Raw genomic sequence first — 27792 nt, 5'->3', positions numbered from 1 at the left:
GTCATGGTCACCACTCCTAATAGCGATCTCTCCTGCCGCCGCGGCGACCTGACCGACCACCACCTCCACCACCTCCGGTGTATGTGGGGAGGGGCTGGCCGTCGAGACGGGAGCGCGGCACATCGTCCCGATAGCGGTCGCGATCCCGGTCGCGATCATCCCTGTCACGGTACCTGTCGTAGCCGTTATCATCGCGGCCTCTACGGGGAGGGGATTGCGACCGACGGCGGGGCGGAGGAGGCGGAGCCGCGCCGCCACCACCACCCGGACCACGACCGATGCCCAGCCTGCGACGCTCGCGCTCACGATGCGGCGGACGGATGCCGACGAACGCTTCCTTACCGCGGTCGACGAAATCCTCGCCGTTCTCGAACGTGTAGCGGTTGATGTCCTCCGGTCGGCCCAGGTCACGGTGGCGGTCCTTGGTGATGTAGGCGTTCATGTTGGCGAGGCGGCGCTGGGCGACTTCCTCCGAGACGGGCCGGTAGTGGATGGGAGGGTGGGCGCGGGTCGTGCGAGGCTCACCGTCAGCGCGGCGACGGCGGCGACGGCCGGGTTCGGGCTGGGGCTCGTAGGAGTCGGCGGGGGGCGCGTCATAGGATGCCGCCGGCGCCTGGCGGTAGTGGTTTGTCCCGCGACCGCGTGGGCCTGAAGGCGCACCTTCAACACCTGTTGGCGCGGGGCGCGCAGGGCCGCCAGAAGGAGGCGGGGGCGGGGGAGCTGCCGCGGGTTGGCGGGTTGAGTTGCGGCGCACAGGTTCCGCCTCAGCATTGACCAAGCGGGCAACGATATCGCCATTGTCATCCGGTTCGTAGATAACTTCCCAACGAGCGGAAGAACCGCGACCGCCCTCAGCCTGCTCGCGGTCGATCCAGTCGGCGACCTTGTCTTCGGGGATGAAATCGACCCAGAGCTCCTTCCGGTTGCGCTCATTGGGCCAAACCGTACCGTGCAGAGCTGACCTGACGCGCGAGGCTGCCGAGGTGCTGGTGAACCTCACAAAAGCGTGAGTGCGGATCTGGTCCAAGTAAAAGTCAACGATGCAGTCAGGATCCGGAGCGGCGCCGGAAGGTGCAGCGAGGTCGATCAGATAGTCTCGCAATTGGTTCTCCCGAAGCGGTCGCATGAAGTTCTTGATGTAGAGGGCCGGCGTGGCTGGGTGCTGGGCAGGCGCAACATGTCGGTCGTAGTCAGGCATCGGCTCATCAGAGCGCTCGGTGGGCTGCTCTCGATGTGGCGGGGTAGGTTCGCGACTGCGGTCGTAGTCGTCTTCATACTTGCCGTTAGATGCGCGACCCGCAGTCACGTCTTCCTTGGCGGTGGCCTGCGGTGAAGGCTCCCTATCGCGGTCTGACAGCGGCTGGATTTCGGTTTGGCCGGCGTCGTTGGAGGTTGCGTGGCCGTCAGCGCGGGCGCGTTTCCTAGACACTCCATTCTCGGGGGGCGGGCTACGCGAGCGACGCTTACGACTGGCGGCGTCGTTAACAACCTCGGGAGCAACATCTGGCACGTCGGTGGCGGGCTTGTCCGCCGATGCCAAGTCGTCGGCCTCTATGGGGTTACTGATCTCTCCCGACGCGTCTTTGGCCGGGGGGTTCGAGTCGGTGGAGTTGTTGTCAGCGGTGGCGCTTGATGCGTTCTTGTCGGCGGCTGCTGAATCATCGGCAAGTTCTTTATCGTCGATTGGTTCGTCGATTGGTTCGTCGATTGGTTCGGAGGGGTGCTCGTCTTTGGCGTTCTCCTTCTCATTCTCATACGCGACCAATCGATCGACCAAGTCTGCCTTTTTACCGGCTTGCGACAAATTCCGTTTCTTGAGCTCCTGGCGCAGCTCGACCACTGTCATCCCACTGAAATCCGTCGACGCCATTGTGGTGAATTGCGGCGCGTCGTGCCGGGGGCGAACGGGATAAGAGGAAGAGGTGGAGGAGAGGAGAGGAGTGGGTGGGATGGAGTCGCGTCGCGGTGTCGGGAGGTGTCGTCGGTGGTTGTGGAAGCAGAAGCGAAAAAAAGTCACCACACCCCAAAAAGTGCCGACCTTGGCTTTGGAGGGAAAGACGACAGGGATTCAGGCTTGACCCACTGAACCTGAGCGAAGGACTGGACGGGCCGAGAACCTGGAAAGCAGCCTTGTGGGGCTCTTCCAAATCCCGGCCCAGTGCCCCACATTTCCAGGGTTGAGCTCGCCTTTGGACTCGAACCCTTGAACGTCATTGAACCCAACCTCACTTGTTTCGACTTGCAGACTACCTTTTCACCTTCCACACGACTTGATATTCAATTACACAGAAATCCAACACTTTAAAGATGAAGGACAGTTTATGTATGTATTCAGGAAACCCGAGGGCAATCATGGCAGATCATGCCACAATCGGGTGTACAGGGCTTCATGGCCGATCAAATGCGGTGGAAATTTCTGAGGCAAACTGACAAGCCTCGTTGTGGCCCAATTCGCTCTGCTGTTTGAACCTCATTCGTCAACCCAACACATGGCTCTAAGGTCGCGTTAGGTAGCTGCAGAGTAGCAGTACGTGCATCCACATCAGAAACCGATGATGTCGTGGCGCCGGAAACAGAAAGGTGTCGCAAGTACAAATGAATGGCATTCAAATCTGTTTCTTTGTCTCTGCATCCGTTCCATGTCCGGGCCCTCCCGCCCTGCGCCATTGTTCTCCCAGTTCGGCATCATAAATCAGTCGATCGAGGAAGTTGCAGCTGCGACAGAGCGTAAATCCTGCACCCACGTCTGTTCGACTCGGATTCGCCGAGAGCAGCTTCGACTTGTCCAAGCTCGTCGGGTTGAAAACCAACTTTCACCGATATTTCCAACAATACCGGAAGGTGTCCCGATCTCGCAACAGTCAGACAATTCGCACTTCAGCGACAACTCCCATCATGAATTTGACCATCCTGCGGCCCTGGACGAGGGCAGTTAAGGACGTCACTCCAGTCCCAGACCCGCTGGGGCCGCAGTCAAACTCGCCCATCACCGATGATGATGAAGACATGCCTGATGCCGACGAGGACGAGGACATCGAAGAATCCATCGAGGAGTCCATCGATGAGGACGCCGAGGAAAGCACCGACAAGCACGATGACAGCCAAGAAGAAGGCTCCAATGAAAGCCCAAGTCCCGAGTCGCCCGGCAACTATGCTGGGCTTGCGCTACGTGGTGGCGTCCTCCAGCCGCCGCCCAATCTTCCCTGGAGTCACCGGTTGATCTTCGCGCGAGCGGCCCAGGCGCGACAGCAGGACGACAATGAAGATGACAATGAGAGCACGAGCAGTGACTGGGACTCGTACGGCGCCATCCCCGACGCCCTCCAGGAATACGGCGCCAAAACCGCCGACCTCGAGGGCCTTGAGCACTGGAACGCTGAGCAGCAAAAGCTACACAAGCTCATCTACATGCGCGGCCTCCATCCGGTGATGCCGTCGTGGTGGCGCGTGAGCTTCAAGATGTGGGGTATCACCCAGCCTCACCTGGACGACCTCTTTACCCCCAGGAATAGCAAGAAGCGTGTGGTGATTCATGCCTACGGGAGCGAAGTGGCGGGTAAGTTTCCTTGCTGACCTCAACAATAGTTGAAACTCGCTAACTGTTCCCAAATAGCTGCCAAGGCCCTTGAGTCCTTGTTCTACCTCTCGCAGAATGTGACCGACTACGAGGAAATCGGCTACGAATCCAAGATCGCACCGACGGTCGTCAAGACGCTGCGCGGCTACATCCGGTGGGCGCTGCGAGACGCGGGAATCGACGAGCGCAAGTCACTACTCAACATGATCGTCCGGGCCTACCCACCTGACTGGGTTGAACGCGGCAGCGCTGGTGAGGAGTCTGACACCGACCTTACTACAACGGACGAAGACGAGGGTCCATATGACGCCGAAGCCCGACGAGTACAGCGGTTCACTCAGGCCGTCTCGCGTGACTTGGAGCGGCGGCTTCGGCAGCTGGGCCAGAAATGGAGAGACTCACTCACGGGGGACAAAGCGGGAAAGAAGACTGCCACCCCGACGACTTCCACCCATCAGCCGCCGACGCTGTATGCCTTCGCTGTCATCCAGCACATCGTTCTGCTTGCGAGCCTTGACCCGTCCAAGGGGGACAGTACCCCCGTTGTGGTCCTCGAGCAGATCCCCCTCAATGACCGCAGCCAGTGGTTGTGGAATGCCTTGTCGCTGGCCCTGCCTGTAAATCTGGCTCGTGATGTGTTATGCGGGCTGTGGAATACAGGCAACATTGTTGCCCTCCAGCCGAGCACTAAGGATGACCCGGACTTGTAAGGGGCGACTCAAGGATGAGCTATTCTTTCTTGATAACCACAGGAGTTACTGGCGGTTACCGTGTCAGGTCTAGAGGGCTGTGAGCGAAAGAAACAGCTAGGAACGACTAGTTAATGTGGGATGTTCATGATGGGATTTTAAACTTCGTATCCTTTCGGTTTCATTCACAGGGAAGTGGGTGGTCTTGGTATGTTCGGTGAGTGAGAGATCTGTCTCTTCATGATCAACGTAGTGTAGATTACCTCAAGTTGCTTGACTTACCTAATCATTGATGTCTGAGCGCCTGGAAGTTTCTTTTCCCCCGCTCGCAGGAACAGAACACCAGCAGCTTTCCATCACACCAATCAGGGCGTTTGTGATTACCCGGACATGTCATCCACACATCCACAGCGATTTTCGGTGGACCCCGATGGCGGGGAGACTCAACCTTAACTGAACTGCCTCTGAAGGGAACCTGCCAGTCACCCCTTGGGTTGAGATGGGAAAACGGCGAGAGCCGAGTGAATTTTGACCATGTAGAAATTTGTTCATGCAGGGCTGAGTGTTGTACTCCTCAGTAAATGGATATTCTCTGATTCCTCAGGCGGCCCATAGGGGTGGGTGCTCGTGGGCTTTTCTTTCGTCAGCTTCCGTCAAGAGATTGGGTTGCACCGAGACTGATAAAAACGCTTGGCAACTTGGAGAATTGGATCCAAGGAACCAATGGGATTGTCAACCGAGTCCCCGGAGATGTCGGGAAGCTTGGCCCATGGCTCCCGAACCACACAGGAGGCGCGGTAGGCAGCCCACGTCCCCCGTTTGGGAAGGAAAGCCAAGCGCAAACCCACCACGCCGAGGTCTGGGGAAGCGGAGGGAATCCCGATGGTTGATGACCACGAAAGATGGGCGAGATATCACGGGACAAGATGATCTGATAATCAGATGCGTGGATGTGATTGCCGGCTGTGCCTGTCGAGCCGGTGCATTCTTCACAGACCTCGTGTTCTAGGAAATTGTTCCGGGTCTTTGAAATGGCGAGACCCTGGCTTTGTCACTGTTGGACTCGGAGAAGTGGTCTCCTTATGGGGGAATCGTTTTCTGCGATGATGGCGGTATCGGATTGCCAATCTGTGTTCATTTTGATTGATCCAACGTCACTAGCATTGGTGGGGTACCTGGTGAGGAGGACAAAAAAAACCAAATCTTCCATGATCTGTGTTGGAAAAATGCCGGTATATGATCGGAGCCGACAAACTGAAGGAGACTATGTCTCCAATGATTTTTTTTTGGAGGATTCTCACGAGAAAATCGTTGTCCTTTTTCGTTCTATTTTGTTGAGGAGGATGGAGGGTTGCAGTTGTTTTCGGGTTGAGCTGAACGGGTTTCGCCCTACGTAATATGGAACCCTGATGCCTGGCGGACCACTTGTCGCCGGGCCTGCTGACAATGAAGAAGCCGTGATTGGCTGAGAAGGATCAAAGTGGATTGCATTAACCTTGATGGGTCACTCCCTTAGATCGAGGCTGGCCTTTGGCTCTGTTGTTCGCCCGCTTGTCAGATCGCCGCCCCTCAGCTGGACATTTCTTCAGTTTCCGTTGTTCGGAACCCCGTGACCGCCGTCTCTCGACTTTGTTTCTTCCATCAGTTGGTCTGTCGAGTTGGACCTCGGCGTAGATCCGGACCAAAAGGGACATCCAGCCGCTGCGCTCGACCTCATTTCTCACCTCCGAGACACTGATTAGATTCTGGACATTTATTGGCCTTCATCTCGTCTCCATCAGATAAAGTTGGTTCTGTGGACCTGAGGAACGCCCCAGAGCAGAGGTTCCACCATTTGCCAGTGTCGAGGGTATCTCACCCCCAAACTTCGATCGTTCGCCCAAGTCCTCGTTGTCTTCATCTTCCGTCGACTTTTCGCATCTCGTCGGCTTTACTAGCACCAACATCAGAATCGTCCTGCCTCACTAATTCTCCTCTCAGCGCCGGTGACACGATCTCGCTTTCTTGTTTCTGCAGCACGCTGTGTTACACTGCATCGGGATTTCCTCTATCCTTTCTCGTGGCCTTCGAGAGAGTGGCTAAGTTCTTTTTCGGAACGCCCGCTTGCGGTTCTGGTCACAGGGTCATTGTTCCGGGTTTTTAAGTGTCTGTACTTCGTGGCGAGAAGGCTCTACAGAGTAAGCAGTTGGCTTGAGAGCGACTGATCGTTCGCCGGCGTTCTCGGTTGCCACTCTTCGGCTTCCCGCTGCCTTGGCTCCGATCACGCTTTCAATCACGCGAGGAGGTTGATCTATTAGACGGCATCCAACGATGGCATTGCCTGAACTGTCGACCTCGCCTGCGTCCCAACCGCCTCCAGAACCCGTTTCTGCTCCTCGCCGAACCGCACTTCCATCGAGGCCAATGTCGTCAAAAGACTCGAAAGACGCCGCGCTGCATCCGAAGAACGACCCCGAAACTTCCGAGGGCCCGGAACAACCGACATCGGATGCACAAACCACATCTATGCCTACGTCCTCAGTTGCCCAGAACCCTTCTCAGCCACCTTCTCATCCCAAGGAGTCGAGCACCCCAAGCCAGGGGAAAAGCCAGGCGGTGTCCGGGCAAACGTACACAGGCCAAGTTTGCAGGTACGTCCGTCAAAGCGGGGAGGTTGGTGATGAAGTGCTAAGTAGCCGCAGTAACTGCGGGACAACGCGGACTCCTCTTTGGCGCCGGTCGCCGCAGGGAGAGACGATCTGCAATGCTTGCGGATTGTATCTCAAAGCGAGAAATTCCGCACGGCCTATCAACTTGAAGCGGCCTCCAGCCGGAGCTGGGAATGGTGTTCGCCAGTCTTCTGCAAAGCTGTCCCCGAAAACTCATGTGCCGATTGCATCCAACGCGGCCCTTGCCAAATATGTGACCGCAGATGAGACCCCCTCCGGTTCATGCCCAGGAGGAGGGAGATGTAATGGTACGGGCGGCGCTGAAGGGTGCAGCGGGTGCCCCGCGTACAACAACAGAGTCTCCAAAAGCTTGAGCGTCTTGAAATGTCAGGGTTCCAAAGTTGCGTCCAACAATGGCGACGGACCGACGCCGATCGACGTGGCCGCTCTGCAAAATCAAAACACAACTGTTTTGATTGCATGTCAAAACTGCGGCACTACCATCACACCTCTCTGGCGGAGGGACGAGGCTGGCAATACCATCTGCAATGCTTGTGGTAAGCCTTTGTCTTCTAGAACGAGGTTGACAAGACTGGACGCTGACTTTTAGTAGGGCTCTACTACAAACTCCATGGCGTACATAGGCCCGTAACTATGAAGAAGTCCATAATCAAGCGAAGGAAACGTGTCATACCAGTACCAGGCGGTCCAGAATCAGACGGTGGGACTAGTGAGCGCGCCGATTCACCGCCATCAGAGAACGATGCTCCGAAGGAGCGAGGCTCTGTTAATCCAGACGGCTCGGTCAACCTCGGTCTTCGGCGCCGAGTGCAAGAGCCTCCCCTGAAGTTGGTTCCCGAAGAGGTCTTGATGCGGAACAGACACACGTCTCCGATGCCATCGACCAGTTTGGGTCAATATCAGTCGTCCCATTCATCAAGCCAACCAAACCACATCCCCGAATCATTAACTGACGAAAACCGATTGGCCCCCATAACATCTATCCCCATGCCACACGACCGAAACTCGTCACTGTCACCGTCGTCATTCCTGTCGCCGTCACGGAAACGGTCGTTTTCGTCAGCTGCAATAGAACCAAACAACCAGAATGACGCGGAACCGCCCAAGCGACTTTCGTCAATCAAGTCCATCTTAAATCCCGAAGCAAGTAGTCCCGGGAGGGAAGAGTACCGGGAACCGTCACAGCCGTTTACAGTGACGCCAGGCACAACTGCAGCATCCACACCAAGTCCTGGAACGTTTTCCAATACAGGACCTCTGCCTGTGCCACCGAGATTGCCTAGTCCACGGGAGCTCCTCCAGACAGATGCTGAGCGTGAGAGATCCAAGGCGGAGAGGCGCGCGATCCTGGAGCGTGAGAGAGAAATGATGAGGGAGTTGCTGGCTGCCAAGGAGAGGGAGCTTGCTGAGTTGGGTGACTGAAGGGAGAGCCTGTTTCAATGGATGAGAACGGCAATACCACACCACTCTCGCAACATTTATTGTTACGTATTTGTTGGCTGGTGAGACCTCTTCGGACAGGTGCAATAGGGCCAGGAACCTTTTGAAAGGGTCAGCCAAGTGACTTCGGGCATGGTGGAGCACGGGACCCAAGCCCAAGTCCTGGAGGAGCCTGACGCACGGAAGACATTGTAAAGAAAGATACCAATCCTATGCCAAACAAAGGGATTTTTAGACGGCGCTATCTCCATGTTGGGTTCTGTGAGAAGGGTCCGAGAATAAGCGCAATCGTCCATCCAGAACGTGACCAACTTTTGTCTTGTCATGCCAAGATTCCACGCCCATCTTGGTGCTGCGCTAAGATCCATGTTCCAGGCGGCTGCGCCTGAAGCAACACAGGAAGTCGCCGCGTCGCATCGAACCAACAGGCCCACCCGTGCGTTGCAAGCTTGGTCCAGCGCTCCCGTAAATCGCAACTCCCAGCGTTTCTGGGCAGCTCCAACCTGGAAACTTCAATAGCCATTGTTTGACACTCCCGAAAACAAAGCCGATTCATCACGGCCCCTCGACAAAGCCCAGTCAAACACACGTACGAAGGCGGCGCGGGATCTACCAAGGTCGACGGCAAATCTTTACGGACACGTGCTTGTGTACCAGCTAGGTCGAGATTGACGTCTGTTGTTGTCGCAAAACACCACGAAAAGCTCGTTCGAACTCTTCCCTCCCTCCCACTCCTGACTCCTCCGCCATCCGATCTCGGTTGATTTCGTCCAAAGTCGCCCACCATGGATTTCTCCGATACCTTGTGCGTTTGCACCCCTTCCTGGCGTTGGGTGTCCTTTCCGTCGTGGCTTCGTCGCCCTCCCTTCAAGCAGGTGGAGGACGGTTTGACAGGACGGAGAGGACGAACTCCCAAGCACCCTGAGCTGCGGATATCATGTGCTAACTTGTGGTGTGTTGCCGATATCTAGCCGCATTGTCAACCTCGCCGTGGCGGTGTTGATGGTTCTGGGTGGTATTTCCCAGTTCTTTCCCACCAGCTTGTAAGATCCCTTCCACGGCACCAATACTCGCACGTCCAACTACGTTCCGTTGTGGGCATATCTGCGGACATACAAGGGCAGAGGACGCACACGTGATTGAGGAGCTGGTCCAGCGCATAGATGTGATTTGGGACAGGGCTAACGTGACGCCTCCGTCATACAGCCAGTCGGCCATCATCGGTGTATACGTGATTATCTTTGGCTTGGGTGAGTCCCTACGAACCGGTACTTGCTATGTGGAGAGACGGATTGCTGACTGGGTTCTCTTACAGCCACCGGCCTGCTTGGTACGACGCCCCGCTAGAAACCACATCTGTCGACAAGACGAGATGGTGCGGCAATGAGACAGAAACTGACACTCGACGTGAACAGAATTCCAAATCCCACCGCAAGTCTCGCGCTACGCATCGTTCCTGTTCTCGTTCCTCGGCCGTGGTCTCTGTGCGTACTCCAGTACCATTGCTTCTTTGGACGCAGTTCTAACATTTTACAGTCTACATCTTCGTTGGCTGCATCCTGCTCCACGACCACGTTCTCCGGATCATTGCCGGTTCCATCATTGGCGTCATCGGCGTCGCCTATGCCGCCCTCGAGTTCGTCCCGTCCATTGAGCCTCCGGCGAACATGCGCGAGGCGGATGCTGGGTGGGGCGCTGAGCAGGTCTAAGAAGGGAAGCCTTGCTTTCACAAGGCGGCCGTGCCTCCAGTGGTTTCTGGTCCATGGGGCTGATGGAGGTTGGTTGGATGGGGTTTGGCGTGGGAAGCTGTGACGTGGTGGTTGAAGAGTAGTTGAAGAGCAGCGAAACGCTGTTGTAGGACTATCTTGATGACTTGAAGTTTTCCGCATGGCTCATATCCTATGTCCCAGACTTGTGAAGCAAGTCGTGGGGTTGATCTAGCTTGTACGATACCGCCTGGGTTGGGCCGGTCGGGTGGTTGAATGGATCACTCTTCGAGTACTTTAGAGAGGGGATAATTTATCAAGGTGGTTAGGTATGGGGCGGGAATCGCATGTTAAATCTGTTTCCTGTTGCTTGAACAACTACCTCGTAATTATCGGGTCTGATATCGGATCACAAGGCAAAGTAGTGTCGGGAAGCTCATCCGAGGGTTACACCAGCCTACCTAGTGATAAGCATTTTTGACCCTTATCAACCCTGGTTTGGAGGGGCTAAGCTTCAAAATTTCTTCGAAGCAGACATCAAGGTCCCCGCAGTCTCCAACTTATAGGGTGTAACTCACGCTCAACTTCACTGTATCGATCTCGAAGTTGAATTTAAAAAGCCAAAACGCGGTCCCTTTTTTGAACCCAATAATACAATCACAATGGGCAAGAAGAGGACAAGAGAAGCCGACGCTCAGGGTGATGTCCCCATGGAGGACCCTGCCGTCCACAAGAAAGTTGAAGATGATGATGACGACAGCTCATCCGACACGGTAAACACACACTCATCACGCAAATACATTCATGGACAAGGACCCGGAGCTTACATATCTTTAACAGGACATGGACATAGTCAACGTGGACTTTGAACTCTTCAACTACGACCCACAAATCGACTTTCATGGCGTCAAGACCCTGCTGCGGCAACTCTTCGACGTCGACTCCAAGCTAATCGACTTGTCGGCAATTGCCGATCTCATTGTTGAGCAAAACACTATCGGCTCGACCTGCAAGGTTGACGACAAGTCCAACGATGCCTACGCTTTCTTGACAGTCCTCAACCTGAACGAGCACTGCCCCAAGAAGCCCGCCGTCGCCAAGCTCGCCGAGTACCTTGCCGAGCGGGCGCAGGCGGACGAGTCGCTTACCGCGGCGGGGGTGCCGGAACTGTTATCAGCCTCGAAGGCCGGGGAAAAGAAGCCCGTCGTGGGTCTCGTGCTCGCCGAGAGGCTGATCAACATGCCGGCGGAGGTGATTCCGCCAATGTGGAACTGCCTGATCGACGAGATTGAGGCGGCGCTGGAGGACGGCGAACCATACGAGTTCACACACTACCTGGTGGTGTCACGGGCGTACTACGAAGTGGAGTCGACGTTGGACCAGGGCGAGAAGGAGCGCAAGAAAAAGAAGGCACGCGAGGAGGCCGAGCTGCAGTACTTCCACCCGGAGGACGAGGAGATGCGTCGGCACGCGGCCGCGTCCGGGCCGTACGCCTTCGCGCGCGAGAATGAGGTGGTTGCGGATAGTCGCCGGGCATTCCAGGAAATGGGTGTCAAGCCGTGTGGGCTGATGATGCTCATTGAGGCTGGCAAGTTCAAGGGCTCCGTGAAGGCCATGGCAGAGTACGTCGGGACGGGGGGCATGACGATGACAGAGGCCGAGTAAGTCGTGGGGAGACCAACGACGGCAGGCAACGAACACACAATTCAACAAGGGAGAAGAGGGCGGAACGACCTGTCAGGGGAGGACGAACCACACAAAAGACGAGACGAAAAAAAAAAAAAAAAAAAAGAAACGAAACATTATAGATATATCATTAATCGATCGGCTCCAGGCGCTGCATCAAGTACTCGACCTCGACCTCCTTCGTCAATGGGATAACAAAGTTCTCATACATGGCCACGACAGCGTCGACGTTGATTTTATTCTGCTCCCAGCCGCCACCATTCCCATTGCCGTTGCCATTAAGAGACGGGTCGGTACCGTAAGTCTGGACCTTGAGCTTTAGCCTCTCGAGCACCTTCTTCTCGACAGCCTTGTTGGTGATGGCCTCGGCAATCCCCTCACGGTCGCCAGCGCGGATGAGGCGGGTGAACTTGTCGGCGTCGGCCTGGAACTTAGACTCGGCGACGAACTTGCCAAAGTGGATGCGGCGCGACAGGGCCTGCAGGCAGGCGATGTCACAGGTGGCCGAGGAGCCGTAGTTCTCACGCGAGACGCCGCGGTCCCCCCGCCCAAAGTCAGGGCACACCGTGGGCAGGAATTTTTCGACGTAGAACTTCTTGATCTTGTCGTTGACGTTGACCGTGTTGGGGTACAGGATGCGAGGGTAGTTGAGCGACTCCAGGATGGGCTTCTGCACGGCATCGGGGAAGAAGGGGAACTCATCGGGCGACTCGTAGCGCCGGATGAGGGACTGCAGCTTCTCCTGCTCCCGGAGGTACCAGTCCATAAAGCTCAGGCTTGGGTCCGGGATGCCGGGGACGGCCCCAGGCTTGTAGATGCTGGGGTTGAGGGGGAACTGGACCCGCTCGATGAGGTGGAAGGTGATGGTATCCTCCAGGCGGCTGCGAGTGTGGTATGAATGCATGAGTACAGTGTCCATGATTACGTTTGGGTGGATTCCTATATGCATGTATCTGTCCGTAGGTAGGTAGGGAGGGGGGTGGGTGAAGCGAAGTGAAGGGAGTCTCAACACCAAATAGAGAAGGAGACAGGATCGCTGACAGGTTGCACTCACATCAGTTGGTAGCGGATCCGGGAGAGATCCAGCGCCTTTGACGGGTCCGAGAGATCAATGAGCGAGTCCATGGCCGGTACAGTTTTTTGCCTTGATTACAGCATCAGGGATGAAGAGAGGAACGAGAGAAAAAAAGAAGTCGATCTCTGCCCTTTTTTTGCGGGTGACTCCTCGCCCCCTTCCAAGCTTCCTTTTAGACCGGCTCGGCAGACTGTGTTGGTGGCCAGACCGGACCAGTGGCGTGGGAGGTAGTCAAGTACAACCCTAACCCTGCTGCCCGATTGTCCTGTTGACTCTGAGCTGCTTTTCTGTTCGAAACCGTGCCAACTCCCACATATTTGACCTCGGCAACGTCGGGACATACAGGGCTCCTTAATATTGACAGTATCAACTGGGTTGTGTTGTTTGCAAACCTTTGAGTAAACCTCATGCTATGTCACGATATCCCCATGACACAGTGCAACGATCGTTCTGTCAATATGAGCGCCCCGAGTTCCGAATCGGAGCCTCCCACCGAGAAAAAAAACCAGGTGTGACGTTCCCTGCTCCGGACAGTTGGGGACACAACCCGACCTGCCAGGACTTGGCAACGCCGACATCCCACACTCCCCGCGACACCCAACCACTGACCTTGAACCTTTTTGGCGCAACCACACCTCCATCACAGCAAAGCAGCCAGCCACTAACACAGCGCCCCCTGTTCCAAGGTGATCTGTTGTGTGTGGGTGTTTTTCCTTGAAGCGGTTGGATCGGGTGCTCGATCCTCGCCCTTGTTTTCAGGCCAAGCCAAGTCAGCTTTGGGCTCCAAGCACATGCTGGTCCTGTCGAGCAATGCAATGCAATCGCTGCTGAGGTGGCCAGGACCCGCTTTCTTCCACGTCCAAGCAATTCCAAGCAACGGTGCATTGCATGGATTGCCGGCCGACCGACCGACCGACCTCAGGTTCCAGCCGGCCAAGCTGGACAATTTTGTCCCGCAATTGAACTTCCACATCCACACTGTGTTGTCGTCCTCGAGGGGCACCGCGTTCGCCGCCCTGCACTCCATTCCAGCCGAAGCCAAACACAATCTCACACGTCGATTTCATCCGCAAGCTCGCCTTCGATTAGGGCCAAATCACCAGACGCCTACCCCGCATCCCAGGACGATCGTTGTTGGGCCGCGAAGCGGGTCGTCGCCGGGGGCCAAAAGTTTTTTTTCTTTATCAAGCGGTCTCGACGGATGGCCGACCCAGGTCATAACGATGAGTTCCCCGACTTGTCGTCCTTTGACGACGATGTCTCGGTGATATCTGTGAGCGCCATGGTCCCCAGAGTCTCATATTTTTGCATTGGATAATGGCCTGGAAAGTCGGAGGGGTGGTCGACGGCGGACCACCCGAGATCGACCTGGGACTGATAGCTAACCACGTTGCCAAACTTCCACTATGGCAGACCCGAGGGCTCGAGGCGTTCGGCCGCAAGGTGACGAGCACCGCCTCGCACCTGATAGCGACGCGCAGCTCTGATCCGACCTCGAACCCTGCCTACGCTCGCGCCATGTCCGAGGTGCAGCGGCAGCTCCAGCGCCCCTCGTTGCAGCGCAGCGTCTTCTCTATGGCCCGAACCACGCCCACCGACCTGGTACGCTCGCGGCTTTCGACCAAGGAGATCCAATCCCGGGCACTGGCCTACGTCCCCGACGAGCTGCTCAAAAACATCCCCGAGGCCGAGAACCCGTACTCTCTGTTTCAAGGGTTCCAGGCAAGCTTTCCCGACTTCACTGAGGAGGGCAAGAAGCACCGGCGGCGCATCTCGCGAGGGAGGAGGCTGCTCGACGAGGAGCCTGCCGTCCCAGATGGCACCCCGGAAGCTGTGCATAAGCTCAGGAAGGAGAAAGCATCAATGATGCATCAGCTCGAAATGCTCAGCATTCGCAAGAACATGGCGAGCTGCGAGATCCGCGAGATTGACGCTAAGATGGAGAACCTCGCTGGTATGCGCAGGATTCTGATCGACCGATTGGCGAATCTGGAGCAGGAAGAGGCGTTGCTGGAGCATGAAAGTAAGTTGTCTCCCGACTTCCATTGACATAGATGGACACAGACCTAATTCTGATTGGTGCAGTCGTCGAGGTGGAAGGCAAGTTGGACGAGGCGCAGGAAATGGCGGCCGAAGCCGCATCGGTGTCTATGAGGACACCGTCGAAGTCGGAAGACGACGACGCGTCTAACAGCGATGCTCCTGGGTTCATGTCGCAGTCGGTGTACGAGAAGCTCCCGTCGGCTAATGGGCGCCGGAAAGGGCGGAGCATCCGGCGCAAGTCGATGCCCATCCTGCACGAGCACTTCGAGCCGGGTACCGTGATTCGGACCATGCGCGCGCACCAGGACAACATCACGGCCATCGACTTCGATGCGCCGTTTGGTCTGATGGTGACAGCTGCCATGGACGATTCGGTGCGGGTGTGGGACCTCAATGCGGGCCGCTGCATCGGTATGCTTGAGGGTCACACGGCGTCGGTTCGTACTCTGCAGGTTGACGACAACATCGTTGCTACGGGCTCCATGGACGCCACCATCCGCCTGTGGGACCTGAGCAAGGCGCACTACGACCCTCAGGGCAGCCGGTTCGGCAAGGACGACGACGACGATGAGGATGCCATCGCCTTTGGCAACCCGGACGACGAGCCCGTTGAGCCGCCCGCCGGTAGCATGGCTGACTGCCCGATCTACACTCTGAGCGCGCACCTGGACGAGATCACGGCGCTGCACTTCCGCGACAACGTGCTGGTGTCCGGGTCAGCAGACAAGACGCTTCGCCAGTGGGATCTCGAAAAGGGTCGCTGCGTGCAGACGCTGGACGTCATGTGGGCTGCTGCGCAGGCGTCGGCCCTGTCGGTCGGCGGCGGCGCGGGCGGCTGGCGCCAGACCATGCGTGGCCCCGACGCGACGGCTGATTTCGTCGGCGCCCTGCAGGTGTTTGAGTCGGCGTTGGCTTGCGGTACTGCTGATGGTCTTGTCCGTCTGTGGGATCTGCGTAGCGGCCAGGTCCACCGCAGCTTGGTTGGGCATACGGCGCCTGTGACGTGTCTCCAGTTTGACGATGTCCACCTCGTCACGGCCAGTATGGATAGGAGCGTTCGGGTAAGTGGGGAACTTTTTTTGCCTAACAACTGACGTGGTCACGTTGTTTCTGCGATGAACAGATGTCGCTGACAGAGCCTCTTCAATCACAGATCTGGGATCTCCGCACGGGATCCATCTTCGATGCCTACGCCTACGATCACCCCATCACGAGCATGATGTTCGACGCGCGGCGTATCGTGTGTGCGGCAGGTGAGGATGTGGTCAAGGTTTACGACAAGGTGGAGGGCCGGCACTGGGATTGCGGCGCCGGCATCACCGAGGCTGAGCAGGGCAAGACGCCCGCTATCGTGGAGCGCGTGCGCATCCGCGACGGCTACCTGGTCGAGGGTCGCCGTGACGGTATTGTCGGCGTCTGGACGTGCTGAGAGCAGGCTTCAGATTGGTTACGGGATGTACCCTGGTCTGCTATGGCTTTCCCAACCCGACCTCTCTCCCCTTCCCAGTCAGGGGAAACACGGCCAACTGCTTGACAGATTGGTGATGTTTGTATATACACATGGAGGTTTGGGATGATGAACTCATGCGGACATGTTTGTATGAGTATTTCGAAACACTTATGCGACAACGACATGGCGGCGACGTCTGGCTTGGAATGGATTTAGAACTGGTTATAAACTCAAGAAAAGGGACAAAAATAATGACCTACCGTCTATGAACTGGGCGTGTGGTTTCGGATTACCTTGTGTCTTCATTGCTATGGCGAGGGATGTTTAGCGGTACGGCCTTCTCCCGTCCTTGTTCTTCGCCGTGGCCCGGTACGGTTGGTCGACGGCGTTCACAAGATTGAAAACCAATAGGAGATGACTTGGCTCCCGAAAAGGGGAACTCGGCCCTTCCTACACGCTGTGGTTCCCGCTCGTGCCACAAACATCCAAGATACGTGATGTCGTCGGTGATGATGGGACTGTGAAGAATCTTCCTCGATCATCGTGGGTTATGGACTGATTCCATGACCGAGATGATTCTGTTACGATCAGGCACCTACAAAAGTCGCCAATCGGTGACTCTGTCGCCGGTCGTGCCTGCCGTTAGACTGTTATCCAGACGGGTTTAGAAGTCTAAGAGAAGGAACTACCTTCACGGCTGCCCCGCGATGTTGGAGACGGGAGCAGAAGAAAATCTTTTCCCTTGGTGAAGGTTTTGTTCCCCGATTCTAGACGCAGACGAGGACAAGGCCGATTCGCAGATTGCCGACATCATCATACCAGGCTCAGTGCTTCTCGACTTCATACAAGCTCTTCACATGGCAAGCGAAGATTCGGGGCTTGGGGCCCCTCCGCGAAGGAGACCCAAGCGAACCTACTCAAGTCGAAAGGGCAAAGAGTTCACTCTCCCTGAACTCAAGCCGACGCCCATATCTTCAACCACCGGGCGATCCATGACATACTATCAGAAGAGAGAGATTTTCCAGGCTGCAGAAGATGATGGGGTTGACATGAACTTGGGAGCTCCTAGTGAGGCCCAACAAGAGAGTACGTGTGGTTTGGTTCATTTACTAATCTTGGTCTCGTTATTGAGGACTGACTGACTGAAACCCAGCTACTCTCCATTCTCCACGATCTGAGCATTCCAGCAGCTCGTCTACGGGTCCAGCCTTGACAATCTCAGGAGACCCCATCGGGGAGACCGACGATGAGGATGAGCTCACCCTATCGCCTCGCCCTCCAAGGCCTACCCTCAAACACGACCGGCGGACAGCCAATCCATCGAGGAGCCTCCGTAAACCCGTGATGTTTGACAACAGAGCAGCCAGACGCTTCAAGAAGATCGAACCCCCACCGCCGCAATCCAAGTCCTCCCCAGGGGCGCAGCGTCAACTCGGGGATGGGTTCACAGAGAAGGAGGCAAAGCCGAACGGCTCCAACATGCTGACGAGAACTGGAAGGGTAGTTGCAGGATCGGCACCTCCTCTTGGGATGTTGGAAATCTCACAAATGTCGCCTACCGAGGAGAAACGCAAGCGAGGCGCAACAAAGGCCGGCGCCGGTGATAATTCCTTCCTCTCCCCGAAGCCAAAGAAGCCTCGTCGTCCCCTGGCACCAAAAGACGCGAATGAGTTCATGAGTGCCGATGAAGTGAGAGGGCAGAAGTCAACTGTGAAGCCAGCCACCCAACATGCAGTGGCACCTGAAACACATCAACCTCCTTCGGTTTACTCCACCGCACCTCCTCATCCTCCAGTTCAGCCTTCCATACCTGACCACGTGGTGTCTTACCATGAGGCAGGCCATCCTGCCACACTGCCTCCCAACTTTCAGCCTGTGGCAGTTCGTTCAGTAGCGTCTCAGCCTCAGACCGGCCAAGCACGCGAGCCTCACTCATCAGACGACGCTTCAGCGAAGAATCAGCTGAACACACAGGAATTCGTCACGGAGACGAGCGACCAGCCACCTCTTCCTCCTCATGCAGAAATCCGGGTTCCTCCAAGAAAGGAGGATGAGGAGGGTCAAGTTGATCTGGTCATTATTCCCATGACCAGTCCTCACGAGCCAAACGTTGCTGATGACCAAAACCCTGATGGGTTGTTGAAGTCAGACATAACTCACATCACCGAGACCCCGCCGAAATCACAGGCTGGTCATCCGCCACAGGAAACACGCAGCCTGAGTGTATCGCAGGAAACCAGCACTCCCCTCAAGTCTCGCAAAGCAAGGGCCAAATCGACGACTGGAAAGACGGGGTTGGATCAACCGGTTGCACACAGATGCGGACCAAAGCTGACCAGGAGAAGGGCACTGACACAGTGATAGAGTGTCAGGAGGTGGATGGCTTCGGGTTGCGAGCCCTCAAGACGATTGCTAGGAAGATACCATGGAGCTCTCATGTCTGATTTCTCGAGCTTTCACACAAAGTAGCTGCAAGATACACCGGGATACGGGGGAAGAAGGTTGCGACGACACCAAAGACCAATAGATTTAATATTCCCACAACGCCGAGCCCCAGCCGTCTTGATATGAAGGAGGATATCCATACAAACAACACACAACCCTGGCCCCGGACATAGATATATTACTTGGGCCCCTTCCCTTTGGCTTCCGACTCTCCAAGCTCCCGAATAAATAACTTCGTCCTGCCCGCCCCATCGTAATCCTCCATGCCCGTCTCAAACCCAGGGCACACACCAATCGCCAACAACTTTCCATCCCCCGAAAACGCCAGCGCAGCCACGCTCTCCGGAAACCTTTGGTATTGCCTCATGCGCCTCTTGGCCTCGGCATCCCACAGCGCCACCGTCCCATCCCCGCCGCCGGACGCGAACGTGCCGTGCACGGGGTGGAACACGAGCGCATTGACGGGATACACGATGTCGCCGCCGCCCTCGTCCTCGGGCGCGGGCTGCCGGTGGCACTTGAAGGCATACTTGCGGGCCTGCGACTCGGCGCTGTCGTCGAACCATTCGACGGCGACGCGGCCCTCGATGCTGGACGTGGCGTAGCCGGCGTCGTTGGGCATGCAGGCGACGGCGCGGGTGAGGAACTTGAGGGAGGACTCGCGTTGTTGCCAGGGCTGTGGCGGCTGTTGGGACTGGGAGGAGACGGAGGAGGCGAGGGCGGGGAGGTCGTAGATGTGCACGAGCCGGGCGGTCATGGCGACGACGAGTTTGCTCGGGCTGGCGGCCAGGGCGTGGGGTTTGCCCGGTAAGGGGATGGTGAGTACGGGGAGGGAGGGGTTGGCGGTGCTGTGGACGTGGAGGGTGCAGTCCCAGGAGGCGGAGACGAGGATGGCTGGGGGGAGGGAGGTAAATGTTAGTCTGAGGTGGTGATGAAGGGGGTGGAAGGGGGGACGAACAATGCTCGGGGCTGAACACGACGCAGCGGACGGCCTCGGAATGCTTGCTCAGGACAGCTTGGTCACCGGTCGCGAGATCGATCCTATGGTTGTATGGTTAATAATAATGCTCCTTGATGTAGTTGCGCAGAAAGGGGAGAGCAGCAGAAGCTCACTTCTTGACCTGGTGATCAATTCCGGCTGTGTATGCCTCGTCTTGGGTGGCGCCGAAGCAGACATCCAGCACAGGGGCGCGGTGCGCAAAGGTCCGAACTAGAGTTGCCTCGTCGGCATTGCTGTTGACCTCGTAGAGATAGACATTCTTGTCCCAGGATGAGACGAGCAATCGCCTGGACGAGCTGGGACCAAAGGCAAGAGCCGAGATGGCGTCTTGGGGCGGTTGCGCCACTTCGAATTGCGTTGCTGCGTTGGACCAGGTTAGCGGAGAATAATCTGAAAAACACAGAATAACACGTACCTGGAGCCATGGCGCGCGGTGGTGGTTCTGTTGTGAAGGATTGGAGTGGATGGGATATGCTGTGGGGGAGCTCCAACAATTGAGCTCCCAATGCGCAGCGACAGCAACCCGGAAGTTCGGGCTGGAACTGGGGCAACACAGCAACGGTAAACAAGGATAAAATTCTGCCGCCACACACCGCCTAATTTGAGTTGGGGTCGAGCGGATCCACTCCAATGTGGGGTGAAGTTCATGGCGGGGCACCTTGACTTTGGAGCACTTGGGGTACAGTTCCCGCACGTCATTAGAAGCTTCCAGCTACCATCCAACTCTGAGTGAGGTCCTCTTCAACTAGGTGTCGCCGCCGTCAGCTTGCTCAACCACCAGCTCTCGACGCTTCTCGAATAACGCCCACACGAACCGCTCCGCGCAACCACAAGTCACCCATCACCATGCCCTTTGGACAGCTCGTCCTCGGCAGCCCCGGCGCGGGCAAGAGCACATACTGCGACGGCATGCACCAGTTCCTGGGGGCCATCGGCCGGCAGTGTTCGGTGGTTAATTTGGATCCGGCCAACGACCGCACCAACTACCCATGCGCCCTCGACATCCGCGACCTCGTCACGCTCGAGGAGATCATGTCGGACGACCGGCTGGGCCCCAACGGCGGGATCCTGTACGCGCTGGAGCAGCTCGAGTACAACTTTGAGTGGCTTGAGGAGGGACTGAAGGAGCTGGGGGAGGATTATATCTTGTTTGATTGTCCTGGACAGGTGGAGATTTACACGCACCATACATCGTTGCGAAACATCTTTTACAAGTTGCAGAAGATGGGGTACAGGGTATGAATCCGATTGAGATGTTACCTCCGTTGCGCGTGGTATCTTCGGGTTGGCGCTGACAGGAGATACCATTCTAGCTTGTATGCGTCCACCTCTCCGATTGCTTCTGCCTCACGCAACCGTCGCTCTACATCTCCAACCTCCTCCTGGCTCTGCGAGCCATGCTGCAGATGGACCTCCCGCACATCAACGTCCTCACCAAGATCGACAAGATCTCGCAATACGACCCGTTACCCTTCAACCTCGACTTCTACACCGAGGTCCAGGACCTATCATACCTCATCCCCTGCCTTGAAGCCGAGGCGCCCGCGATGCGCAGCGAGCAGTTCGCGCGACTGAACCAGGCCATCGCCGACTTGGTTTCCAACTTTGGTCTTCTCAGCTTCGAGGTCCTAGCCGTGGAGAACAAGAAGAGCATGATGCACCTTTTGCGAGTAATCGACCGGGCGGGCGGATACGTGTTTGGTGGCGCTGAGGGGACCAACGATACCATATGGCAGGTGGCAATGCGCAATGAGTCGTCGCTGTTGGATGCGCAGGACCCTCAGGACAGGTGGATCGACAATAAAGAGTACTGGGACGAGCTGGAACGGAAGGAGGAGGAGGAGCAGGCGCGCATCATGGCGGCCAAGGCCGAGGCTGCCGAGGAGGTTATGGGCGATGATGTGCTCGAAGCGTTGCGGCCGACGCCGGTTCCCGATAGCGGCATTAAAGTAGTGCGCAAAAAGAAGTGAAAGGCTACCCTCGCACTCTTTTTTGTCCTAAAGAAGCAGATTCCCTTTTAGCCGACTTCATCCCGAGTCGGATTCCTCACTGTCCACAGCCATCGGCGAGTCTTCGTCGCCGAGACTGTCCTGCATCACCGCCACCGCTGGCAGTGCCCTGCGCGGTTGATCTTTATCAGTCCGCAGGAGCGTCGTGAGGGCATTGGACGCGGCGGCGGGCGAGGATCCACTCGGGCCAGTAGTACCGGCAGCCACGGCTATCTCGGCGCGGGCGGCACGGACGAGAAGTTTGGCCCGGCGAACGGCCTCCTCTTCGATCTTGCGGATGGTGCCGCTGACGCGCACGACGCGGAAGACGCAAGGGCGGCCGTCGCGCACGGGAACTTGGTTCATGAAGGCGAGCGCGGCCCAGACGAGGCGGTAGTGGGCGCGCGAGATGCGGAGGATGAAGGTGGATGTGGCGGGAGAGAGGTATTTCACTGGGGAGCGAGTTAGACACAATGAATGTGGCATGATAGGTATGGAATTGGCCACCTTGTAAACTACGCTCTATAGCCCCAGAACCGCAATCGCCAAAGAGGGCGGCAACCTCGCTCCGTATTGCCTTGAGCAGGTGTTGAGGTCTCAGCTCACTGGTTGTCGGCTGGTTGTACAGAAGCAGGTCGGGAACGGGGTCCTTGGCTTGGCTGGGAGGGACATCGTTGTAAATTATGTTTACCAAAAGATATCTATCTTTTTGGCGGACCATGGTTGCGGCGATGGATGAATTGAAGTGAGATGAAGATCGAAGATTGGAGGTAGGTGAGCGAGGACGTGGAGAGGTCGCGTTTGTGGATGATTCAAGCAGCCAGGCTCATTATCGATAAGAAATTTCCATATACAAAGTAGACCCCCACCATCCATCAACAAGGCCAACACTCGATGGAAACATCATGAGTTAGCTCAACGAGGTATTAATGGCATTCCTGATTCCAATTGGATGCTTTCCAAAGAATTGTCCCGAATGATGAGAATAAACCCAATATCACTCGCATACCTCTCAGTGCTGTGGTTTTGACAGACAGACGAACTGCCCTGCCGATTAATCACTTATACCTGGAACTAGCCCCACGCTTGAGGTGTAGCATGCAGAAGGGACCTGAAGTTTTCGCGCTGGGTTTCCGAAGCTGACCCGCGGATGCATCTCCGGCCATGTCCTCGGAGGGCGCGGGGAGCTCCGCCGATCGACGTGGGGTTCTCTTTGAGCTTTCCGAAACCCCACACTTCGGGGCTCTCGTATCAACCTCCAACTTCAAAAGCTCCCGTCACCCCAACCTGATCTCGGATCCTCATCTCCGAGGTCCTTACATCAACAATGGCGACTCTAAAAGCAGCCATCCTTGTCGTCTCGACAACGGCAGCCAACGACCCCTCAACCGATGCTGCCGAGGCTGCCCTCCGCGCCGTCTTTGACCAGGACGGTGGCGGCCGCTGGCATGTCGTCGAGACCAAGATCGTCGGCGATGTTACAACTGATATTCAGCGCCAGATCCTTCTCTGGACTGATGGACCAGACCCCGTCAATCTGGTCATCACGACGGGCGGCACAGGATTTTCCGTTGCTGACCACACCCCCGAGGCTGTCTCCGTTCTTCTACACAAGCAGGCCCCAGGCCTCGTGCATGCCATGCTCGCCTCCTCCCTGGCTGTCACACCTTTCGCCATGATGTCGCGGCCCGTCGCCGGCGTGCGCAACCGGACTGTCATCATCACCCTTCCTGGTTCGCCTAAGGGTGCTCGCGAGAACTTGCAAGCCGTGATCAAAACCCTACCCCACGCTTGCCAGCAGGCTGCCGGCGGCGACTCCCGCGCCTTGCATGTGGGCGGCGTGAAGGCGCTTGAAAAGGATGCCGGCATTAGCTCAACCACCCAACAACCCCAACAACATAACCACCATCACCATCACACCTGTAGCCACGGCCACACTCACGGACACGGCCACGCCGCTCCCGTCCGGCACACCCAAGACCACCACCACCAACAGCAACCCCTCTCCAACGACCCCTCCCTCGGCCCAACACGCCGCCAACGCAAATCCCCTTACCCCATGCTCTCCGTATCCGACGCCATAGCACTCATCAAGCAGCACACCCCATCTCCCAACATCACCGCCGCCAAAGTCACCCCCTCATTAACCGGGTCCGTCATAGCAGAGGACGTCCACGCCCCCGAACCAGTCCCAGCATTCCGCGCGAGCATCGTCGACGGATACGCCGTCGTGGTGCCCCCCGGCGGGGATATGCGAGGGGTGGTGTATCCTGTTGTCACAGTTTCGCATGCCGCTCCGGAAGGCGGAGGCGGCAATGGTGGAGGGCCATTACAGCTGGGCCAGGTCGCGCGAATCACGACCGGCGCGCCGGTGCCGGAGGGAGCGACGGCGGTGATTATGGTGGAGGATACGAAGCTTGTCTCGTCGACGACCACTGAGGATGGGAGGGAGGAGGAAAAAGAGGTGGAGATCTTTGCTGAGGGGGTCAAGGAGGGGGAGAACATCCGGGAGGTGGGGAGTGATGTCGAGAAAGGGGCGTTGATTTTGCGGAAGGGGGAGCAGGTGTCTGCCGTGGGTGGGGAGGTGGGGTTGTTGGCCTCGGTTGGAGTGAAAGAGGTGAAGGTGTTCCGCCGGCCGGTCGTTGGGGTGTTGTCGACAGGCGATGAGATTGTGGAGCACGATCGGGAGGGAGAACTCCGGATGGGCGAGGTACGGGATACCAACCGGCCCGGACTGATCGCGGCGGCAAGGGAATGGGGTTACGAGGTAGTGGACTTGGGGATTGCGAAGGACCAGGCGGGGTCTCTCGAGGAGGTTCTCCGCGACGCTCTGCGCCGTGTTGACCTGGTCATCACCACGGGTGGCGTATCAATGGGCGAGCTGGACCTGCTCAAGCCTACCATTGAGCGCGCGTTGGGCGGAACCATCCACTTTGGCCGCGTCGCCATGAAGCCTGGCAAACCTACCACTTTTGCCACCGTGCCGGTCAAGAACAATGCCGGCGAGAGAGTCACCAGGGTCATCTTCTCGCTGCCAGGAAATCCTGCGTCGGCGCTGGTGACGTTCCACTTATTTGTGCTACCGTCTCTTCGCCAGATGTCAGGCATCTCCCCGACAGAACTTCCGCGGGTACCGGTGGTGCTGTCACACGACTTCCCCTTGGACAAGGTGCGCCCGGAATACCACCGCGCCGTTGTGTCAGTTGGCCGGGACGGGGTACTGTTTGCCACTAGCACAGGTGGCCAGAGGAGTTCGAAAGTGGGGAGTATGAAGGGAGCGAACGCCTTGCTCTGCATGCCCGCCGGAGCTGAACCGCTGCCCAAGGCGTCGAGGGTGGAGGCTTTGCTGATAGGAAACCTGCACAGTGATTTGTGAAGAATGTAACATGGGACAGGTGCATCAACTCAAGTGTGTCTGTCCAATTACCATATATAATAACCTGACGAACCTCTTCTGTACACTGTACACGCAGTCATTTTACACTGGAGAGATGATGAAAGATGCCGACCGTGCCCGTTGACCGTCCCTATCCCCCTTCCAAACAATAACGCCGGTAAAATGACGAAACACAGACGACTTTCGCATGCTAATAGGATGCCGTTGAGTGTCTGATTCATGGTAAAGCGGTAGTGGTTATAAGTCCTTGAGCGAACTTGAGGTTGGACGGCGGTACCTATGCGCTGCCAAAGTCTGTCGCCTTGTTTGCAACAAGGAGCCCAATAATGAGGCCGAACAAACCCAGGACGGAGCTGAAGATTTCGATGACGAGCATCTTGACGAACCTGCGAGGTTGTTGGTTAATGACCATTCTACCATCTGGGAGACCATTTCAGATAGGGAGACACATACAAAGTGGGATCAGCAGCATCGGCCAGCGCAGCGCCGCTCCCGTTGATGCCGACAGCCACACCACAGATCAGGTTGCACATGCCGACAGTGATACCGGCCCAGAAGAGCGCGTAACCCGTGTAGTAGCTGTCGGCGGAATATGCGGCCTCACCCTGGAGCGGGTTAACCTTGGCGGAGAAGACGATGGCCATGATGACGCCGTAGATGGCGACGACTTCGCAGAAGATGATGGAGATGAGGTTCTTGGTGCGAATCCGCGGGGCCCGCACGCCTCCACCGAGAATGGATGAGCCGGTGATGAAGATGCCCCTGTTAAATCCCCTCGTCTTAGTATCCCGGTGATGAAGATATCTCGAGCGTTTGCATTGGGGTTGTGTACCATGCCGCGCCGACGACGGAGAGACCGATGCAAAGCGCAATGCCTAGGTCAGCCCAGGCGTATGGAGAGACGGATTCGAGAAAGGCGCCGATCTATCGGGGATTGCTAGGTGAGCATGGTGCATACAAAGGATTCTGTCGATGGCCAGCCTACATTGAAAGCCTCGCCGCTGCCGGTGAAGAGCATATCTGCGCAACGGAATGCTGTCAGTGTCCTCGAATCTCTCAACTATCCGGGGTGTTCGTTTTCTGCGGTAATAAATCAGTGCAACTCACAAGCTCCCACCACGGCCAAGGTTGAACCAATCCCGCCAACGCCGTATTTTAAGCTCATGGTGCTGGAACCGTTGTGTTGTGGGCAAACTGGGAGAATGGGGGTTGCGAGGTTGGTGTTGACGTTGCCTGGTCCAAATGCAGGCGTTCGTGACCTGGAATGGTTGCAGCAGCAGCAATCACTCCAAAGTCGCAGCCGCGCCGCCAGCAACTGCCAAGGCCGATGCCGCGTGGGCTGGGCTGTGATGTGGGTCTGCTTTGAATCAGTCACGTGACAGTGCGCGTGTCGTCATGACTCCGTCTCCTTTCGCCTGCTTCCGCGTTTAGTCAACTTGCCCCTCGACATCTCACCTGGAATCCACCGACTCGTCGCCTCACCTCCTACGACTCCCTATCCATCCGGCCGCAGCTCCGAAGCGCTGCGACTTTAGACACAATGGCGGCACCGAGCAATTACTACGATCTTTATCGGCACGGAAGGTAGCTACTGCCTCCATCGGCCGTGCAATCATGGCTTGCTTGGATTGACCCAGGAATCTCGTGTCGCTGACCTTTCTCTCGTTGATGATAGCCTTGGTGTGGCGCTCACGGACTCTCTCGACGAACTGATTGGGGAGGAGAGAATTGATCCGCAACTCGCCATGAAGGTTCTCACCCAGTTTGACCGGGTCATCGCCGAGACCTTGCAGGAAAAAGTCAAGGCGCGCTTGACCTTCAAGGTGACTATGACCCCGTGGATTGCAGCGCGGCGGCGCCAGCGGTGGTGTCCGGCGGATAGTGCTGGAAGCGAGCAGACATGCTTGGGAATTGCGTGGTTGGGCACACGGCTGACAGATATGCTGCCCGACGTCAGGGATCTCTCGATACCTACCGGTTTTGCGATGAAGTCTGGACATTTCTGATCCGGAACGTCACTTTCAAGCTAGACAATGGCGCCCAAACTATCCAAGCTGATAAAGTTAAGATCGTCAGCTGCAGCTCCAAGAAGGCCGAGGACAAGTAGGCCTTGTCCGAGCCCGAGAAGCCCAGCAAGAATGGGCGCAACCGGCGGTCGAGCGTCTCTACGGCCACGAAGGGACGAGGCACCAAGGCCATCAAGCAGGAGCCGGTTTAGTAGAGTTATACTCTGAGCAGCTCCGTGCATGATTGAGACCGAGAGCACGGTGGCAGGTTTGCTAAGGGCGTTATGAGAGCCCAGCCTTTGATTGTTTCTGAGGAATTTTTAATTGGCGTTGGGTTCGGACGGGAATATCTGGGCGATTTCGGATGGCGTTATCGGGCTTGTTTCCGGCTTTAGACGCAGCTTTTACTTATACCCAAGATAACAGCGAAGCATTCGCTTGCATGGGACATGAGAGAAGTTGAGTGAATGTCAGAGGGCTCCTGGCGTGATATTCGCGAATATTTGGCCCTTCCGTTGTATCCATGGGGTATTGAGAAGTACGGTGGACTTCGGAGTCCAAGTACTTGCTGCCGGCGTGTTTTGATGCCTTGGAGCCTGCCATCAGTCGCCTCCTCACCCC

The 27792-nt window shown here is 56.8% G+C and overlaps 15 protein-coding genes across 15 annotated transcripts; 9 read left to right on the top strand and 6 right to left on the bottom strand.

Annotated features, from left to right (window-relative positions):
• Positions 1–16: 16 nt before the first annotated feature.
• On the bottom strand, positions 17–1870 carry VTJ04DRAFT_4903 (uncharacterized protein; the record flags this gene model as incomplete). Its single annotated transcript, XM_069362960.1, has 1 exon — positions 17–1870. One exon carries the CDS (start codon positions 1868–1870, stop codon positions 17–19), a length of 1854 nt encoding a protein of 617 aa, XP_069219854.1.
• Positions 1871–2895: 1025 nt separating this feature from the next.
• Positions 2896–4287, top strand: VTJ04DRAFT_4902 (uncharacterized protein; the record flags this gene model as incomplete). The annotated part of the gene is made up of 2 exons (XM_069362959.1): positions 2896–3556; positions 3614–4287. 2 exons carry the CDS (start codon positions 2896–2898, stop codon positions 4285–4287), a joined length of 1335 nt encoding a protein of 444 aa, XP_069219853.1.
• A 2382-nt stretch (positions 4288–6669) lies between these two features.
• Positions 6670–9139, top strand: VTJ04DRAFT_4901 (uncharacterized protein; the record flags this gene model as incomplete). Its single annotated transcript, XM_069362958.1, has 4 exons — positions 6670–6896; positions 6948–7471; positions 7528–8344; positions 8923–9139. The coding sequence occupies 4 exons, from the start codon at positions 6670–6672 to the stop codon at positions 9137–9139; spliced, it is 1785 nt and encodes a 594-aa protein (XP_069219852.1).
• A 21-nt stretch (positions 9140–9160) lies between these two features.
• VTJ04DRAFT_4900 (uncharacterized protein) lies at positions 9161–10084 on the top strand (the record flags this gene model as incomplete). The annotated part of the gene is made up of 6 exons (XM_069362957.1): positions 9161–9180; positions 9347–9418; positions 9582–9625; positions 9691–9705; positions 9791–9859; positions 9912–10084. 6 exons carry the CDS (start codon positions 9161–9163, stop codon positions 10082–10084), a joined length of 393 nt encoding a protein of 130 aa, XP_069219851.1.
• A 17-nt stretch (positions 10085–10101) lies between these two features.
• Positions 10102–10556, bottom strand: VTJ04DRAFT_4899 (uncharacterized protein; the record flags this gene model as incomplete). The annotated part of the gene is made up of 2 exons (XM_069362954.1): positions 10102–10312; positions 10543–10556. The coding sequence occupies 2 exons, from the start codon at positions 10554–10556 to the stop codon at positions 10102–10104; spliced, it is 225 nt and encodes a 74-aa protein (XP_069219850.1).
• A 187-nt stretch (positions 10557–10743) lies between these two features.
• Positions 10744–11746, top strand: VTJ04DRAFT_4898 (uncharacterized protein; the record flags this gene model as incomplete). Its single annotated transcript, XM_069362953.1, has 2 exons — positions 10744–10854; positions 10922–11746. 2 exons carry the CDS (start codon positions 10744–10746, stop codon positions 11744–11746), a joined length of 936 nt encoding a protein of 311 aa, XP_069219849.1.
• Positions 11747–11897: 151 nt separating this feature from the next.
• On the bottom strand, positions 11898–12892 carry VTJ04DRAFT_4897 (uncharacterized protein; the record flags this gene model as incomplete). Its single annotated transcript, XM_069362952.1, has 2 exons — positions 11898–12648; positions 12822–12892. The coding sequence occupies 2 exons, from the start codon at positions 12890–12892 to the stop codon at positions 11898–11900; spliced, it is 822 nt and encodes a 273-aa protein (XP_069219848.1).
• Positions 12893–14043: 1151 nt separating this feature from the next.
• On the top strand, positions 14044–16314 carry VTJ04DRAFT_4896 (uncharacterized protein; the record flags this gene model as incomplete). Its single annotated transcript, XM_069362951.1, has 4 exons — positions 14044–14115; positions 14256–14865; positions 14928–15946; positions 16039–16314. 4 exons carry the CDS (start codon positions 14044–14046, stop codon positions 16312–16314), a joined length of 1977 nt encoding a protein of 658 aa, XP_069219847.1.
• A 2644-nt stretch (positions 16315–18958) lies between these two features.
• On the bottom strand, positions 18959–20205 carry VTJ04DRAFT_4895 (uncharacterized protein; the record flags this gene model as incomplete). Its single annotated transcript, XM_069362950.1, has 4 exons — positions 18959–19674; positions 19739–19821; positions 19894–20140; positions 20196–20205. 4 exons carry the CDS (start codon positions 20203–20205, stop codon positions 18959–18961), a joined length of 1056 nt encoding a protein of 351 aa, XP_069219846.1.
• A 421-nt stretch (positions 20206–20626) lies between these two features.
• VTJ04DRAFT_4894 (uncharacterized protein) lies at positions 20627–21750 on the top strand (the record flags this gene model as incomplete). The annotated part of the gene is made up of 2 exons (XM_069362949.1): positions 20627–21016; positions 21094–21750. 2 exons carry the CDS (start codon positions 20627–20629, stop codon positions 21748–21750), a joined length of 1047 nt encoding a protein of 348 aa, XP_069219845.1.
• A 57-nt stretch (positions 21751–21807) lies between these two features.
• Positions 21808–22489, bottom strand: VTJ04DRAFT_4893 (uncharacterized protein; the record flags this gene model as incomplete). Its single annotated transcript, XM_069362948.1, has 2 exons — positions 21808–22220; positions 22276–22489. 2 exons carry the CDS (start codon positions 22487–22489, stop codon positions 21808–21810), a joined length of 627 nt encoding a protein of 208 aa, XP_069219844.1.
• Positions 22490–23095: 606 nt separating this feature from the next.
• VTJ04DRAFT_4892 (uncharacterized protein) lies at positions 23096–25144 on the top strand (the record flags this gene model as incomplete). Its single annotated transcript, XM_069362947.1, has 1 exon — positions 23096–25144. One exon carries the CDS (start codon positions 23096–23098, stop codon positions 25142–25144), a length of 2049 nt encoding a protein of 682 aa, XP_069219843.1.
• Positions 25145–25442: 298 nt separating this feature from the next.
• Positions 25443–26330, bottom strand: VTJ04DRAFT_4891 (uncharacterized protein; the record flags this gene model as incomplete). The annotated part of the gene is made up of 5 exons (XM_069362946.1): positions 25443–25551; positions 25619–25927; positions 25998–26089; positions 26151–26185; positions 26273–26330. 5 exons carry the CDS (start codon positions 26328–26330, stop codon positions 25443–25445), a joined length of 603 nt encoding a protein of 200 aa, XP_069219842.1.
• Positions 26331–26705: 375 nt separating this feature from the next.
• Positions 26706–27272, top strand: VTJ04DRAFT_4890 (uncharacterized protein; the record flags this gene model as incomplete). Its single annotated transcript, XM_069362945.1, has 3 exons — positions 26706–26749; positions 26841–26988; positions 27123–27272. 3 exons carry the CDS (start codon positions 26706–26708, stop codon positions 27270–27272), a joined length of 342 nt encoding a protein of 113 aa, XP_069219841.1.
• A 31-nt stretch (positions 27273–27303) lies between these two features.
• On the top strand, positions 27304–27566 carry VTJ04DRAFT_4889 (uncharacterized protein; the record flags this gene model as incomplete). Its single annotated transcript, XM_069362943.1, has 2 exons — positions 27304–27382; positions 27427–27566. 2 exons carry the CDS (start codon positions 27304–27306, stop codon positions 27564–27566), a joined length of 219 nt encoding a protein of 72 aa, XP_069219840.1.
• Between the last annotated feature and the right edge of the window lie 226 nt (positions 27567–27792).

Source organism: Mycothermus thermophilus, assembly GCF_041956435.1.
Source record: "Mycothermus thermophilus strain CBS 625.91 unplaced genomic scaffold VTJ04scaffold_3, whole genome shotgun sequence".
Lineage (NCBI taxonomy): Eukaryota > Fungi > Ascomycota > Sordariomycetes > Sordariales > Chaetomiaceae > Mycothermus > Mycothermus thermophilus.
Note: the sequence above shows the minus strand (reverse complement) of the source record. Positions and strands in the feature narration are given on the sequence as shown.